The sequence below is a fragment of the Schizosaccharomyces octosporus genome (genome assembly GCF_000150505.1).
Source record: "Schizosaccharomyces octosporus yFS286 unplaced genomic scaffold supercont6.1, whole genome shotgun sequence".
Taxonomy (NCBI): Eukaryota; Fungi; Ascomycota; class Schizosaccharomycetes; order Schizosaccharomycetales; family Schizosaccharomycetaceae; genus Schizosaccharomyces; species Schizosaccharomyces octosporus.
In genome coordinates, this window is record NW_013185619.1 from 1563319 (window position 1) to 1579756 (window position 16438).

The 16438-nt window shown below is 36.6% G+C and overlaps 10 protein-coding genes across 10 annotated transcripts; 3 read left to right on the top strand and 7 right to left on the bottom strand.

Moving 5' to 3' along the window:
* Positions 1-448: 448 nt before the first annotated feature.
* Positions 449-2096, bottom strand: SOCG_03254 (CK1/CK1/CK1-D protein kinase Hhp1). Its single transcript, XM_013161742.1, has one exon. It carries the CDS (start codon positions 1957-1959, stop codon positions 868-870), a length of 1092 nt encoding a protein of 363 aa, XP_013017196.1. The 5' UTR covers positions 1960-2096; the 3' UTR covers positions 449-867.
* Positions 2097-2199: 103 nt separating this feature from the next.
* Positions 2200-4076, bottom strand: SOCG_03255 (BRCT domain-containing protein). The gene has a single exon (XM_013161743.1). It carries the CDS (start codon positions 3939-3941, stop codon positions 2733-2735), a length of 1209 nt encoding a protein of 402 aa, XP_013017197.1. The 5' UTR covers positions 3942-4076; the 3' UTR covers positions 2200-2732.
* On the bottom strand, positions 4015-5662 carry SOCG_03256 (FHA domain-containing protein Far10). The gene has a single exon (XM_013161744.1). The coding sequence runs from the start codon at positions 5333-5335 to the stop codon at positions 4394-4396; it is 942 nt and encodes a 313-aa protein (XP_013017198.1). The 5' UTR covers positions 5336-5662; the 3' UTR covers positions 4015-4393.
* Positions 5663-5833: 171 nt separating this feature from the next.
* On the bottom strand, positions 5834-7107 carry SOCG_03257 (RAVE complex subunit Rav2). The gene has a single exon (XM_013161745.1). It carries the CDS (start codon positions 6849-6851, stop codon positions 5976-5978), a length of 876 nt encoding a protein of 291 aa, XP_013017199.1. The 5' UTR covers positions 6852-7107; the 3' UTR covers positions 5834-5975.
* A 42-nt stretch (positions 7108-7149) lies between these two features.
* On the bottom strand, positions 7150-7899 carry SOCG_03258 (actin binding methyltransferase; the record flags this gene model as incomplete). Its single annotated transcript, XM_013161746.1, has 1 exon — positions 7150-7899. One exon carries the CDS (start codon positions 7897-7899, stop codon positions 7150-7152), a length of 750 nt encoding a protein of 249 aa, XP_013017200.1.
* Positions 7900-8157: 258 nt separating this feature from the next.
* Positions 8158-12711, top strand: SOCG_03261 (uncharacterized protein). The gene is made up of 3 exons (XM_013161749.1): positions 8158-12037; positions 12134-12185; positions 12247-12711. Exons 1-3 carry the CDS (start codon positions 11969-11971, stop codon positions 12477-12479), a joined length of 354 nt encoding a protein of 117 aa, XP_013017203.1. The 5' UTR covers positions 8158-11968; the 3' UTR covers positions 12480-12711.
* Positions 8415-9220, bottom strand: SOCG_03259 (elongator complex subunit Elp6; the record flags this gene model as incomplete). The annotated part of the gene is made up of 2 exons (XM_013161747.1): positions 8415-8977; positions 9022-9220. 2 exons carry the CDS (start codon positions 9218-9220, stop codon positions 8415-8417), a joined length of 762 nt encoding a protein of 253 aa, XP_013017201.1.
* SOCG_03260 (palmitoyltransferase) lies at positions 9680-10735 on the bottom strand (the record flags this gene model as incomplete). Its single annotated transcript, XM_013161748.1, has 1 exon — positions 9680-10735. The coding sequence occupies one exon, from the start codon at positions 10733-10735 to the stop codon at positions 9680-9682; it is 1056 nt and encodes a 351-aa protein (XP_013017202.1).
* Positions 12712-12811: 100 nt separating the features above from the next.
* SOCG_03262 (phosphoserine phosphatase) lies at positions 12812-14071 on the top strand. The gene is made up of 3 exons (XM_013161750.1): positions 12812-13464; positions 13512-13730; positions 13776-14071. The coding sequence occupies exons 1-3, from the start codon at positions 12883-12885 to the stop codon at positions 13863-13865; spliced, it is 891 nt and encodes a 296-aa protein (XP_013017204.1). The 5' UTR covers positions 12812-12882; the 3' UTR covers positions 13866-14071.
* A 128-nt stretch (positions 14072-14199) lies between these two features.
* Positions 14200-16045, top strand: SOCG_03263 (F-box protein Pof9). Its single transcript, XM_013161751.1, has 2 exons — positions 14200-14619; positions 14680-16045. Exons 1-2 carry the CDS (start codon positions 14258-14260, stop codon positions 15674-15676), a joined length of 1359 nt encoding a protein of 452 aa, XP_013017205.1. The 5' UTR covers positions 14200-14257; the 3' UTR covers positions 15677-16045.
* Positions 16046-16438: the final 393 nt, after the last annotated feature.

Sequence of the window (16438 nt, forward strand, 5' to 3'; positions counted from 1 at the left end):
CTACTGAACTTTAAAATAAATAATTTGTTTATAATTAAAGATCTATATGAGTTGACTAAACAAATACTAATACAAATATCGGCCATGCATGAATCCATTACCAGAGGAGGGAATGATCTCTGTCAATAAGCCGATGATTGACTGTGGAGCAAACGTTTTCAACTTCTACAACAATTAAACCAAACCATATAATTGAAAAACCGAAAAAAAAAGTAATCCTACCTTGGAAGTACTGAAGTTGAACTATTTACATAATAACAGCGGATTAAAAACTGCTACAAGAAATAAAATATAGAATAGAGCAGTCTATTCATGGGTAGCTTCTAATTAAGAAACTATTAGGCAACCACTCATATCGTAAAAAATCTCAATATAAGGACAATAATAATGTCAAAAACAACACACACACAATGGAAACTACCCTTTGCAGAAGAAAATGTTTGAGATACATGATTGGTGGCTAAGTTACCCGTTCAAATTATCCTTCATCAATTCATAATACCCTAAATTCGTGAAAAGAAAAAAAAATAGAACTGCATATTCTACGGACAGGCCTAATACCTTACGGAAATCCGTTAAGAACTAGAAAATATGCGTCCATTCAGCCCAAGTCAAGTGTAAAACAAAGGAAACCCAACTCTAAGCAATTATTGATGGCAGCGTAATCAATGAATTATTCGAATAAAAAAGCAAAAAAACATCATGAGAACACACAAAAGTCAACCATCAAGGACTGCTCGAGAAAACAAATCATTGCTTCTATTAAAAAAACAAACCACATACATAACGGCAATAAAAGGAGGCATTGGAAGGGATAAGGGAAAATTGAGAATCAAAGAGTAAGTATATCAGCTAGACTTATTTAATCTAGTTAGGCCGTTGAATATACTGAGCTGTAGGAGTAGGCATATCGTTAATTACAGTAGCAGTAGTCTTCACTTCACCTTTATCATTAAACGATTGTTTCTGATAATTTTTGAAGGATGAACGTTCAGGAGGAGATGCAACCTGTGCTGATGCAGCTAAATGGTCTTGCAATTGTTGTTGATTTTGCTGATCTTGTTGAGTCTTTCTCTTCGAAGTCCAATCAAACATGTAGTCAAATTCATAATTTTGTCGGCAAAAGAGGTCGCGGAAGAGCTTACGAAGGTAAGCGTAATCAGGTTTGTCATCGAAACGGAGAGAGCGAGTATAATTTAAATAAATCGCAAATTCTTGGGGAAAACCACGACATAAAGCTTCAGTAGGAGTAGAAATCTTCTTTTCCATAATTTTTTCATACTTTTGCTTCTTTGTCGCGGCCTTTAATCCCTGCCAAGGAAGGCTACCTCGACACAAGTAAACTAATACATAACCCAATGACTCCAAATCATCACGTCGAGATTGCTCAATACCCAAATGAGTATTGATGCTTGCATAACGTGCAGTACCGGTAAGGTTTTTGTTTTCACGATAAGGAATATGAAGATGAGTTTTGTGGTCTCGATATTTCTTTGCCAAACCAAAATCAATCACATTCACCTGATTACCGCGCTTTCCAATACCCATCAAGAAATTATCGGGCTTAATATCTCGATGCAAAAACGATTTGGAATGAATAAATTCAATTCGTGATATTAACTGGTCAGCAAGCAAAAGTACGGTCTTCAAAGTAAATTTTCTATTGCAGAAATTAAACAGGTCTTCCAACGAAGGACCAAGAAGATCCATAACCATAGCGTTATAATCGCATTCTATTCCAAACCAACGAACAAATGGGATTCCTACACCACCTGACAAGATGCGATAAACTCGATATTCATATTCCAGCTGAGGATGTTTAGCCCTCGTAGACTCCAACTTGATTGCGACTTCTTCACCAGAAACGATGTTTGTGCCTAAATAAATATCACCAAAGGAACCACTCCCAATTTTACGCCCAATGCGATATTTGTTTCCAATTCGGAGGTCCAACGCCATCTTAGAAACGATATCGTTTGTGTTGTATTTTGAGTCAGAGAAATTGAACCTCCACTACTTCAGTGTATTCGATCCAGCTAAAGAAAAAAGGTTGGTGAAAGAAGAAGTCAGATTTGCATTGTATGCTGAAGTTAGTAAATCCTAACGTAATCGCACAAAGTGCAAATTACCGTACTCAAACGTATCAAATTAAATTAATATTAGTACACAAATACAAAAATAAATAAAAACAAAGATTGTCTTTGTTTCAAAACCTTTTATTGAAGAGATGATGGCTAGGTGCATAAATCAAGTTTTGTAATCCGTCTTCTCATTTTGTAAAAATATAAAAAAGCAATGAAGCCTTACTACGACGATGTCTTAAAGACTACGAGTTTAACATATAGTCATGAAAAAAGGCCTTCCAAAGGAAAATTAGAAAAGTCTATTTTAAATAAAAAAAGAGCTTTGTTTAGAGGGAAAAAGTTTGGAAAGATTAACTAACATTCAATCAAAGTGAAGGATACGAAGAACATCTACCAGAGCGATATATGTACAAGGCTTATCTTTTGAACAAAAAGATGGATAACTAACGGTCCGAAAAGGAGAGAGACAAAAGTAAAGAGCGTGAAAGAAAAGAATGTGCCAGTAACAAACGAATAAAAAAGGAAAGGAACGAGAAAAAAAACGAAAGAAAAGATTTAAATAGAAGATAAATAGAAGAATAAAAAACGAAAGTTTAACCAAACTACTGCAGAGTGCCAAATAACACTGTAGACTAAAAACAAACTGTGTCAAAGATCGAAAAAGGGAATTCTCTGTTTTAACGGTGATCCAACAATGGGTTCATAAGCCAAATATTTCTTTTTGGCAGATTCCAATTCTTTTCTCTGTTGGGGCGATAGATTGGATAATTTTGTTGCACTAAAGGGAGAATCAACATTCCAAGTACTAGTTTCTTGAACGCGAAGAACGCCTTCTCTCACATTAGGTCGTTTTTCTGCAGGAGGTATGCTAAGAGAGGTCGTGTTTCCGTTTAATTTTGACTTTTCCTTGAGCAAACGAGTGTTTTCAGCAAATGATGGATTGAAATTATATTCGATTCCTTTCGAGTTTGCTTTTGACATATTATGAGAAGGTATGTCAACATCTAATACAAAAGGATGTGATTCGGTTTTCATACGGAACACTTGAGATCCTCTGGAATTCAAGTTTGCAGCGGTCATTCTATTTTTAGGTTCCAAACTTTTAAAATTAATACGGAAGGCAGACTCATTCACCCATTTTTTTGTCGAATAGCAAGCCGCAATCCATTCCGGCGAGACGAATTTTATGGTGCTTTCGGAGGATATGGTATCCAGTACTGAATTGAAACAGCTATTCTTAGGAAGAACCATGTGAGTCGTTAAATCGTCTTTATTAAATTGAGGCCTTTGGTGGATGGAGGCTCCAAGTTCGGTTAATTGCTGAATCAGAGTATTACGATCCAACATATTATCATCGATCGTCACGTACACCGAAGCCATAGACAATGGAAATTGTTCTTTCAACTTGGAGGCTACTTGCGTAGACACGGTTTTATCGTGCATCGATTTTGACGACAACGAAAGCGAAACTGTCGGCTTCCAAAAATCAGCATAGGCATCTTCTAGTTTTTCCTCTGTAGTTGCAGAGAAATAGCCATCATTCGGTGGAGAGTCTCGACCGATAGGAAACAAATACTTACTAGATGCAAACGGAATCGAAGATGGAATAATTTTTTCGGATGCACGAGATGCGGTCCCCAATCGATCGGTGGAAATCCCAACGCCGTCAAGACTACTGACACGCTCGTGTCTTCTATGGGTACGGTTGATGTTCGTTACCGTTTGGTGTTGTTTTAAAATGGGTTCCTCGTTGGTATTCAGGGATTGTAAAGAATGCAAGCTATGACGACGGTAATGTCCCTTTCTATGCATTCGTGGATTCGGCAAAACATCTTGTTTTGATTCCAGCGATAGCATTAAGCCCCCTAGTAAAACACAAGACCCATGTAGGAAGAGGGTTGGAATTGCTAAAGAGAAGAAACTTTCCCGGAGGGAAATTCTCTGCTAAGGTCAGAAGAAAGTGCATGGCATGATTACTAACAAGCTTGCTAATTGTTCATAAGGAGATCATTATATCTCGCTCTCAATTGATTAAGGAGAATACAAAACGCATCACTACTACTGATTAATCTAAATATGGAGGTCATTATAATCGCGTTAAACACATTTCCAAACTTCAAAAGCATCCGTTAATTGTATATAAGGAGGAGAAAGGATTTGAAGCGAAATATGAAAAGCGAATGCGAATGCAAAAGGGAGAAGAGGAATTGATGAAAGAGGAAGGAATAACAAAGGAATCAGAAGAACACTCTAATTACGGAAAAACAATCATGGATAGAGGAGAACAGGGTATGGATGGAAGTAGAGGACTACCTCCAATATCCGAGGTATACGATAACTCCAGCAACGGCGATGAAGAAGGGGGAAAGGAAGAATGCTCGATTGTTGTACCAAAAGCCTTTTTTTGAGGAAAGTTTTGCCTCGGCTGTAAACGCACGAGCTTTCCATGTTTCCAGATTGGCTTTCGTGGATTCAGCTTCCCGAATAGCAACGTCTGAGATATATTTATGGGGCAATGATAGAAAAGAAGAAGCATCGGTTGACTTGTTTCGACCCTCAATAGAAGAAGGAGAGAGATAATCATTCTCTACTGAGGATGCAGATAAGGAGCCATTATTCATTAAAGAAGATTCGACAGACTTTGTGCCATCAAGGGCTCGAAGAGAAGACTTTCTGTCTATATGAATGGAATGGTTAATGAAACCAGCGGTTGTTGACATTTCTTGAACGTCTTGTTCTAAATTTTCCAAATTCTGATTTAATTCTATACATCGCCGGTACTGAATTGCCATTTGTCGCATAATTGAATCCAGCATAACTTCATTTTCTAAATGTCGAGCAGGACCAGATGAAGCAGGGACTCCCCGGGTAAGTATTCGAATTTGTGCAGAGACCTTTTTATGAATTATTTCATCCTCATTATAAATATCCACGCCAAAGTCCAAAACATCTCCCGAATTTAATCTGCATGGTGCAGAAGCCTTATTCTCAGACGACAGTCGATTTCCATTCACGAAAGTTCCATTCGAAGACTTCACATCCCGAACATATACAATAAAAGAGTCTTTTTCCAACCATATCTCCGCGTGCTGTCGGCTAAGCACTTTGGAAGTAAAGTATAGATTAGATGGCGCTGGAGCTGTCGATTTGTTCGTATGCCTTCCTACTTTGTATGTAACGGATGGTGACAGCACAAGTTTTTTTGTTTGAAAAGAGTCGTTCACTGGGGTCAGTGTAATTACGGCAGACATTTCCTATACCATACAAATCCTCAAAACACTGCTGTAACCCTGTATTTAAGCAAAAAACAGTATGAAAATACAATTAAATGAATATGAACGTGAAAGAAGGAAATTGCCGACCAGCTTTGGAGGTTCCTAGGATTGTATGTTGTCAATCCCTTTCCTTCTCTGGTTGAAAGTGTAGCGAGAAAGGATATGTTTGATGGATGAGAATACTGCTAAACAATATCCATTGCCTATATAAAAAATAAACTAAATAAGAATGTTATGTTCAAAATTATTGTACAAGAAAATACATCAACAATTGTTGTTGGATCGTTTATACTATATATCTTCAATAGACTTGTCTTTTCCTGAAGATAAAGAATAATTTTTTCGAAAGAAGCTTTTTTATTTTTCAAACTTTCGTAATGCATAATGTTAACAACTGATAATCAAAAACTTTTATTTTCGTTACACATAGTCGACATCTATGAAACCGTCATAGATCAACTAAAGGTAAACATATGTGGAAATAGCTGATGTATTCACCATTAGAGATAATCATAGTGAACAGTTAAATGCGGTATTCAGTAGAGACAGGGAATTGAGAGAAACAATCATAAAGTCTTGGTTCATAAATGCAAGATTGCTACTATTTCAATGGCAATCATGGGATCCCGCCAAATTCAAACGAAGTGCTGACAATTTTTAATCTATAGGAAATATCATTTACCCTCTTTTGCAAAGCAGAAAGTTTTGCAGTTACAGCAAGCAAAATAGGATCTTGAGAAAATGCATCTATTCGTTGTGAAGGATGCAATGTATTATTTGTTTCATTACTTCCAAATTTGAAAGAATCAAGTATTGGATTTGTTCCAAGCAACCGAAACAAGTGTAGGCATACCGATGATTTTGATACACTAAAACTTAGACCCAGGTTGGACGGTAAAGGTGGTGTAAACAAATCGCTTGCAGCTTTCTTGTATACATATAAAGGAGATTGAGAGTTGGATAGATCCGAACCACCTGAAGCTGACTGTAATGACTGGGAAAAAGGTGCTTGTAAGGATATATTATTACCTTGAGATACCAGGTTAGTAGCACATGAACCATTATTTTCTTCTTCTGTATTTAATAAATAGGCAATGGCTCGCAATATTTCCTCAAGTTGCTGTATAGCACGGGCAGAGTTTTTTTTTATTCGAAGTAAGACATATAACAAGTAATGCAAGTAGTTTACAAGACTTAAAATTTGCTCCAATTTTAGCGTTTTAGGTTCTTCCAACTTGATCATTTGGGTCGACCTTCCTACTTTTATCGTGAGATTGATACGGTCGATCAAAGCTCCCTTCCTTGAAACAATTCCTTTTACGGCATCAGTTTTTTGGGAAGAGAATACAAGTACTGTAGGGGTATCTCTTTCAACTAATTCCAGTGCCTCTTTTACTTCATTTATCACAGATTCCCAAAAACCCGGTAAAACATTCTTTTCAAACCATTCTTTCTCTTTTTGAATGACAGACGCCTTTACATCTGTTTCCATCGCCTTATTTTGAGTATTAAATACTGTTCAGAGCCAACAATTTGGCTGAAGTTTTATGTTTATTATATGTATTTTCGATGCTTTTGAAGATAGGTTGAATGCACATTGCCGCGTTTTAAACAACAATAGAAAGCAGTGGCACTAGTTGAAAAAATTATTTTAATTTCTAATTTCACACATTTTACTTAGCTTACAATGCAGAAATTCTTTTTTTGATACTACTTTCTTTCGTTACTTAAATTCAGATGAAATAGATGTTACAGAGTAAAAGGCACCAAAACAAATTTATTTAAACCGTTTATACACATTTTTCCCAAACCCCTTGGAGAAATGTTCGATCCATACTGAGATTTCTTTTCCGATTGTCGACTTTACGATTAACTCGATCCAGCGAAATTAAACGAAGACCACTATTCTCCATCCAATAATTTAATTCTTCTTCAATAAAAAAATATGAGATTGTCCCATCCTGACGTACAAAAGTTCGTTCATCTATGAGAGAAGGATCAGAGCTTTGCTGGAACTTCTTCTGAGCAAAATCACCATCACAGTAATCTCGAAACACTAAATGCCCCTTTACCTTCAACACCGATGACAAATTACGAATAGCATCCTGTTGCTTTTCACGAGGAAGTGCTGAAAGCACGAAAATGGCAGTAACAGTATCTATGCCGCTAGCTGGAACCCATTGGTCCAAGCGATCTTCTGTTATATCGCACACAAAAGGAACAACCTTAGATTTATCAAAATTCTCATGTTTTTTTACAAATTCGATGGCACGGGGACTGAAATCACAACATAAAACCCTTAAATTCGGCTGCACCTCTAGCAATGGATAAACCAGATTTCCGACACCACAGCCTACTTCTAATAGTGTTAATGGACTTTTGTCTGGTAATCCAAAATATTTATCAAATTCGCGATCCAGCCAATGTCGATCCCGAAAGAATCGAGTTTCATTTCGTTTGTAAAATTTATCCCATGATTTTTTCGATTCTCGTTTGTATTTTTCAGCCCAAAAGGGTCCTAATGTCTTTTGTGAATCCATATTGTTCAAAATCGAACACGAAAGCTGGGACTTCTATGATATTTGACGAGCAAGTATAATATCGATAAATACGTTAACTTCAGGTAATCCTTCTTATCCTGTGATTTAAATTTTCAAATTCCCTTTTTAAAAACAATTAAAAAAGAAAAAGTAACTCAAAAACAGTAAAAATTTCCGGATAAAAGAAGTTTGTTATCTGCAGGCATTGCTTTGTTCACCGACTACACCTAACTTCAAAACCAAATTCAAATATATGAATCGAACCTCAGAAAGCGTAGAACCGGCTCCTTCAGATAAAAATATTATCCATTGGAGTCGTGAACAGGTGCCTGTAGTCGTAGAAACCTCTTCTGGTGAAAATGATGTTGACAATGAAGATGAGGATAATTCAAAACTACAACGGATCTTTATGGTAAATAGATGGGTTCCCAAGCATCAAGAAAATAATGAGAAAAAAGACAATAGCCCTTCAAAAGCTCAATGAACACATCTAATATATTTGGCATCAAAAACCATTAGAGTTGTAAGGTTACTTGACCCTTAGGATGAATAATTGCATGTGTTTCAGTAACTTCGTATAAAACCTCGTTGTCATCTTCTTCTGGAAGTTCATGTCCACTTCGCTGCAAGAAGTGGTTAGGTCCCTTCGTCACTCTCATGAATCCAGTAATTCGACGCGCATTTCCACTTGTTAGTGGGCGACAAGATATGCATCTAGTAGCTAAATGACCAATACTTTTAGCAAAAGATACTTGACGAGGCAAAGGTGCTCCAACCGATACGTTGACCACTGCCCGACCTGATGTTTTTTGCAACTCAAAGACAGCCTCTTGCAATTGAGTTGCTTGTAAAGAATTTGTCGATAAAAGTACATCAATGTCTTCAATAATAAGTATAGAATTTTTCGTATCGAATTCGTTTCGTTGTAGACAGTCAATAACGGGAGCGAATACTTGTTTGGGATTGTTTTTCACATCGTTCGCTTGGATCTTATTTGTAGAAATGGCCGGAGCAAAAAGCATACTATATCCATCAACATAATAAAAATTTGGTTTTGTCCTTACATCGGTTCCCTGTACTTCAAGTTAGTATGATACCTTTCTTTCTTGGTACACATGATACTTGCCCATTTTCGAAGAGCGTCTGTATGTTCATCTAAAGTTTTACTAAAGGAAACAAAACAAACTTTTAAGCCTTCTCGTATGCAATGATTAAGATAGTAGTGAATCAAAAAGGTTACTGGTGTTTCCCTTGTCCCTACTAATAACGTCAAGGAAAACGGCTCAGGAATTGGTGGAATGTGCTGCGCAAGAGAAGTCATAAAGGTCGATTTTTATTCTTCTTAGGTATTCGTTTCTTATAGTAGATTTCCAATAGCCGGGGGAAATGCACAGTGAGTGGTAGACGGTGGTGGTGCAAGACCTGGATTGAAGCAAATCCCTTGGAAGTAGATATGGAAGAATGAGGCCTATAAGAGAAATTTTTAAGTTGTAAGTTATATAAAAGTCATCGTTTTAAAACGATACTGACTGAGAGGAAATATATCTAATAATACACCTAGCTATGGATTATAAAGCTTCAAAATAATATGCTAAAACGATTTAAATCCCGTATAAGAGAAACCGTTGGGTCGGCCTTCGTTAGTCTATAAAATAAAGGTGCTGAAACCCCTATATCCTGCATATAGGAAAAAAGAAAGGATAAGAAGTATTCTATATAGGAATTGTAGTCTAAAATTAAAACGGGTACTTGGTTTGTTCTATGAAATGCTAGCACACAATTATACCATTTCTTTACGACGAGGGCGTACATAACTGACGTTCTTGGGTCTACACAAAACTGTCAAAAAGTTAATCCATACGCTGTTATGGTAAGGCCGAACGTCTTCGGTTTCAGTATTTTTAGAACGCAAAAATTCATGAACATTTTGACCGCAGCCGATCAAGTAGCACTGATAACCCAGAAGGATCCCGGGAAAAATGGAACCCAATGCAGCATATATTCCAAGAAAAAAAGAGACACCAGCCCATGGCCTTTGCAAGTGTCTTGCAAAATTTGTGTCAGAACCATACCGAAAGCTTGCAAATGCAATATAAAAACCCAGGACTGTCAAATACAAAGCTTCAAAAAACAAAGAAAGCAAGAAAATAAAATAATATCGATAATTTCTTCTTCCAATGCAGTTATTTAGCCACGTACAATGGTGATCAAGGTATTCAACACAATTGTCACACAGATGACAGTGACTAGCACGGGGTGGTCGATAAAGACGGCACGTATGACAATAAACAGTTGTAATTAAAAAAGCTGAATCGGAACGAGTTGATCCTACTAAGAGTCTCTTGTCTTCCGGAATCACCGACCAAGGATGGGTAGGGTCATATATTAAAATGTTGGAATTTCGAGGAAGGATTCCAGGGTCGGACGTTGAACACTTCAACATGGAAATTATAACCAATGCATAGATATAGGAAAATGTTATGGGGATAGCCGGTGATACGTGATGCCATAACCAAAAGGCGCTAAAAATGAAAAACAGCACGCCGGGAAGAACCAAGGCAGATAAAGTCATTGCAAATGCTTTAAATTGTGTCGACATTTGAAGCCTCCCTCCTAATAAAAAAACATTGTTGCCTGGAAAGTGCTTGTAGCGTCTCTCGATTTGATGCACTTCTGATCCATGCAGTGCCTGCTCAGTAACATTGGCTCTAGCTTCGTTTTTTTCATCTTGATTTATAGGATTGGTAGGATCAGAAAGAGCTGAATTAGTAGGATTCCAGGGTTGTTTCCACGGGTATCTCAAGGCAGTCTCTTTTGAGAGATGACTAGGACTCATACTTAGAGTTTACTCCATACAAATCATTGTAGGAGAAGATTTGGATAATAATATGAAAAGAGTTGTACTCTTGTGTGAATACTGTTTTATTGTCGCGAGTATGGCGATTCAAGTTGGTACCAACTTAAAAACACTGAAATGCAAATAGCCAAATTTGTTTGTTTACACTTACGGAACACTACAGCAGTAAAACAAAAAAAATAAAATAAAAAACTTCAATTGATTAATGAAAAGCTACAGGTTTAAATTGAAGTTGTACGATATGGCGATCTACTAAGGATGTGTTAATATAACCACAACGAAAAAAATAAAATAAAAGAAAAGAACTCAAAGCTTTGAAATGGGATGAAACTATTCAGTGCAAGTAAATAATGTAAAAGAACTATTTAATGGCCCTAATAAAAAGAATTCTGTAAAGGTTTTCCGTTTCGCTTTTGCCTAAGGCTTAAATGAAGAGAATGTATGACTTAGGTCGACAGGAAACTGAGCATCTATTGGATTACTTTTTTACGATTTTTTAAAGAATTAACCTTGAAGCCGCATTCGCTGGCTGCATCTTTGTTAGGATAACCTATTATTTCAAGTCACGTCTAATCTCGAGACGCAGGGTCCTTTCTCAATCAACTTCTGAGTTAACCATTTTACCATTTAATTTATCAAACTACATCATCTTTGAGCGTTCTACAGTTGCTGTCGCCTCTTTTAAATGGTTATATTGGTTTTCTATGTGCATAGGAAATGAAACCCGCTGCATACAATGCTTCTATGACTCATTACGAATAATTAACTATTTAACCGAAAGAATTTGGCTCGTTACGTTATGACTTGAATGGAATGGATAATTAAGCCTATTAAGAACACTTCTTACTGTCACTAAGGGTTACATCAGAGGTAAACTGTATATATACGTTATTCAGTTAACAGAGGATATATCTGGATTGAAATGATATCCTAGATATTGTAGTTCTGGTTTGATACATTCCATACGTACCAGATGCGTAAGTGGCAACCATAGTGACACTTACAACCCTTGATGTCTATTTCATCATTCTTGATTCAAAAGCAAGACAGCAGCTCTCGTTTTACAATTCCAAGTGGTATCAATTATTCGTGGACTGTTAGAGGTTTGGTGTTTCCATTAATTCCCAATTATACCAAAACTTGCATTTTGAAGAAAGAAGTATATCATCATTGAAAGCATTTTTCCGTTAGGTCCAAAAACAAATTAGTACAATGGCTGTGTTGAGAAGCCTCATGTCGAACCGGTATGTCCGTTGGACAAGACAATACCCTGAACTATTTGTATGTGTGTTGGTTGTTTCAATGAATATATGCTTGAAAAGTTCTTGAAACAAATGATCTCAGAAAGAATTGTGAAACTAAACAGTGGTTTTTTAGATTACATGGTGTGTCATGACTTATACCTTTGGAGTTGCTGGCTACATGCTTGGTATGTTCCTTTTGCTTTCCCTTTTATTCATAATATAAGATGTACTAACAGGTTGACCAAGGCCAAAGAGGAATGTTGATTGAACATGATACCCAGGTCCGCATTCCTCGAGAGAAAGCTCATCCCTGGGAGGATTCAGATGAAGATCATGGAAATAATCTCCTATATGGTTACAAGTACTTCCCCAGAGGTGATACATCTAAGGAACCAAAGAAGTCTCCCTCGCCAATCCAGTACAGTACGGTGACTACCAAGGGAATACCTCAAAATCTGTTGGAACGCTTTTCAAAATAACGGAAGATACTTCGGAAGAGTTATCGATAGTTTGAACCTTTATGTAACTCCCTTTATGATACTGTTTTGATTATTATGAACGAACTCCCTATACCTAAGAATTTGCTTATGATTAAAACGAAACGAACAATATTTATAGCTTAAATGACTTTATTATTTTTAATGAACAATATATTAATGCTTTTGATTAATCCTATTGTGGCTTTAATCTAGTAATTGCTTTCTTTTTTCCGATCTGTATATCTCGACTATATTGCTAAAACAAAATTTTTTGTTAATTCTCATTTATCAAGTTGGTTTTAGGATCAGCAATTGAAAACGAGCAAGTGTATTGATTGAGCATGTCGGATATTTAAGACCCTTCCTATAACCACTATAATTAGAATTCCCGCTAAACTCTGATATGTCTCAAGCGGTCGTAGTCCTTTCTCCTTCTTCTGAAACAAAAGCGTTAGAAGCTGTTTTCCGTCTTTTTGAATCGCCGCAATTACAAGAACTCGGTGATGGATGGAAGCAAGTTTCAGGAAAACTAGTGAGCTCGTTTGCAGACGCGAAAGCAGAATGTGATTCTATTTCTAGTCAAGAAAAACTGGATTGCAACTGCCTGAAATATGAAGCATATTCTACTAGCAAAAAGTTGGTTGTTTTTGATATGGACTCGACTTTAATTCAACAAGAATGCATTGACGAGATTGCAGCTGAGGCTGGTATTCAAAAAGAAGTCTCCACGATTACATCTCTTGCAATGAATGGCGAGATTGATTTTCAGGAATCTCTTCGTCGTCGTGTATCCCTTTTAGAGGGACTGAGCGTCGATGTCATCGACAAAATCATTGCAAAAATTACGTTCACTCCAGGAGCAAAGGAACTATGCCGTGTCTTGAAGAAATTAGGTGCTACACTTGTTGTCGCTAGCGGTGGATTTATCCCCATGGCAAACTATGTCAAGGAACAACTTAATTTGGACTATGCTTATGCTAATATGGTAAGTTGTTCTCCGGGTTGTATGCATGTTTCGCTAACTTAGATTAGTTGGAGTACAGTCATGATGGAAAGTATTTGAATGGCAAGGTACAAGGTGCCATTGTAGATGGAAAAAGAAAGGCAGAGATATTACGTGAAAAGAAGGCAGAGCTTGGACTGGAAGAATTTGAAACAATGGCTGTTGGAGACGGTGCCAATGATTTGATTATGATGGGTGAATCAGGCTTAGGGGTTGCATACAATGCCAAACCAAAGGTGCAGCTTATGGTAAGACTTGCACTTCTACTTACATGTACTAATACTTTTTTCTAGGCGTCTTCCAAAATTAATCAGACTTCTCTGCAGAATGTTTTATATTTATTGGGTATAAACAAGTCTGAACAAGAGCGCTTATTAGCATAAGTGTTAAATTGTATATAAATATATATAAATACCTACTTTATCATACGCTCTGGACGAAGGGTGTTTCCTATTGAAACCAGGTCATCCAATACCTTTGGTTTGTTAGAATCTAAATAACAAACTTATTTCCGAAATTTTCGCATTTTGTTTACATTCTTTGATAGACTTTTTTGGTTAATCATGAAATTCCGTTTCTCAAACACTGGCGTAAATACTCAATAGTGTATGTTTATCAACAATCATTCATCAACATATCGCATTTGTTCCTTCATCTCTATCTAACATCAACATGTATTTAATGAAAGGAATGTTGGTTTTTAAATAGTTCAAAAGTTGCTGATCGCAATTGAAGTCTCTTTCCCTCTAACCATCACTTCATAACGAAGACTGTTATGTTAAGCGCTCCACTGCTTCGGTTATCACTAGATATTTTAATTGAGATTGGTAGCTATCTTGATTCTGAAGACCTGCTTCATCTAATTCAAACTTGCAGGCAGTTTCATCTTGTATTCGAGAACAAAACAGTTTGGCTCAGATTATGTAAACGAATTGAAGGATTAGCCGTCGGTATACCTGAACAGGTAGATTATAAAAGACTATATTTGAGATGGAAGAAGAAAGGATATGTTTATACTTGGGGAGAAAAAAGCTGGAATCGTTTAGGGCGATTGGTAAGTCATACACATTTTCCCCATCACAAGCCTATAGCCTTAACGGGTTCGTATGCGGTAAAGGCTGTCCAAATAGCAGTTGGGTATGTTTAATTTTGATTTAAGTCGTGGGTATAAGTATATGAAAGACTAACAAACAATAGTGGGTATGGAATATTTTTACTTAACGAGGATGGAAAATTACATATAACTGGAAAAAGGACGAATTCATTTTCACAGGTGGTTTCCGAATTGGGTTTCGTATATTCCATCCATGCTGGCCGAGACTACTGCTTGGCGATGTCCGATGAGGGAAATTTATGGCAAGTTGGCGCGAATTCAACATTGTGTTTGACAAAGGATAACGTTTTGTCGGACTATAGAGGAAAATTTAGCATTTTTCGAAGTGGTTGGGATTGTCTATCAGTTTTTGTTCCGCAAGTCGGCTTTTTGTTATGGAAGAGTGGAACAGAATCTGAGCCTACAGTCTATAAAATTTACATTGGACAAGATGTAGTAAATGTTTCCGATTACGTTCTGTGCGCTGGCTTTCTTGTGTTCACAATAGTTAATGAATCGTTGGTTTTCCGCGTAGACCTTGATGGGAATTATGAACAGCAAGCAAAAGAACTTAAAAATTTCCGAATCTCTGAAGGAAACGGTCCATGGAAGCTTTCGGGTAGCTTTCGTACCTTTAGTTGCCTTTCCGGAAACGGAAATACGGTATATATGGGGAATGAATCTACGAAAGAGACAGATGCTAAGCCAATTGTTCACGAATTTTTACAGAACCAATCGATAAAAAGGCTCGTTCATGGAGATTATCATCACCTTTTATTGAAGCAGGATGGATCAGTTTGGTCTTGGGGAATGGAATTATCAAATTGCGGTTGTCTAGGTTTAGGAACTTTATATAACCAAATTGGGGACAATGTCTTAATAGATGTTCCAGGACGCCGCGTGACAGTGTTAAGACCTCAAAGGGTATCTTGGAACGCAACTTGTATCTCAATTGCAGCGGGCGGTTGGCAAAGTGCAATGATGGCGATTTCTGACAAGGTTTTGCCGGATGCAATGGAACCGGCAAGGATGACCGGTCTATCCTTGACACATGCAAGTGTTCCCGTGTTGCATTTTTTACGGAGCAGACGTACTGATTAGACATATCCAAGGGAGGAAACTCTTATGAAGCCAGTACATTTTTTGTTGTTTTTCCTTGATGGTGTACACATATGCAATTTATGAGATTTTATAATGAATGAACGCAATTACGAACGAAAGACAAAATTTACAAGTTTTACATATAACAAGATCCTCGAGTACAACGACCGAAAGTTTTGTGAGATGAATGCAGGAGTTGACTTTTAACAATATTATAATGATTATCAACAGATGTAACGATAATAAATCGGTTCAAATATCGAAAGTCAATCCTGAAAGACTGTAAAATGCTAGCCGACATACAAATAAACTATGCTATAATAGCGTACCCGAAATAATATAAAAAGCAATCGAGAGCTTAAATCCACAAAATACTCAATTTGTTAACTAGTAGAAAACATTTAGCTAAAATACCAAGAAAAGAAGTATTTGCAAAGACTTGAAAATTTCATAAATTCATTGTATTGTAGAAAGATTTTGAAGGAAATTTTTCAAGGTAACATAATTTGAAACATAAATCAGTGTTGTTTATCTGCCCAAAACAAATCGGATATTACAAAGTTCCGATGAAAAACTAGAAAAGAAGAAGAAAAAACCTTTGTAAAGTTGAAAATACCTAGGATAATACAAGAAAGAGTATTAGTCAAAATTATCAGCATTTTCCTAATTCTACTTAAGAAATCATAATTGTTTAATTGTTTATACCTGGTTTTCTCGACTTACTCTAAAATTTTACGTTTTATTTTTTTAAGGGTCTCATAC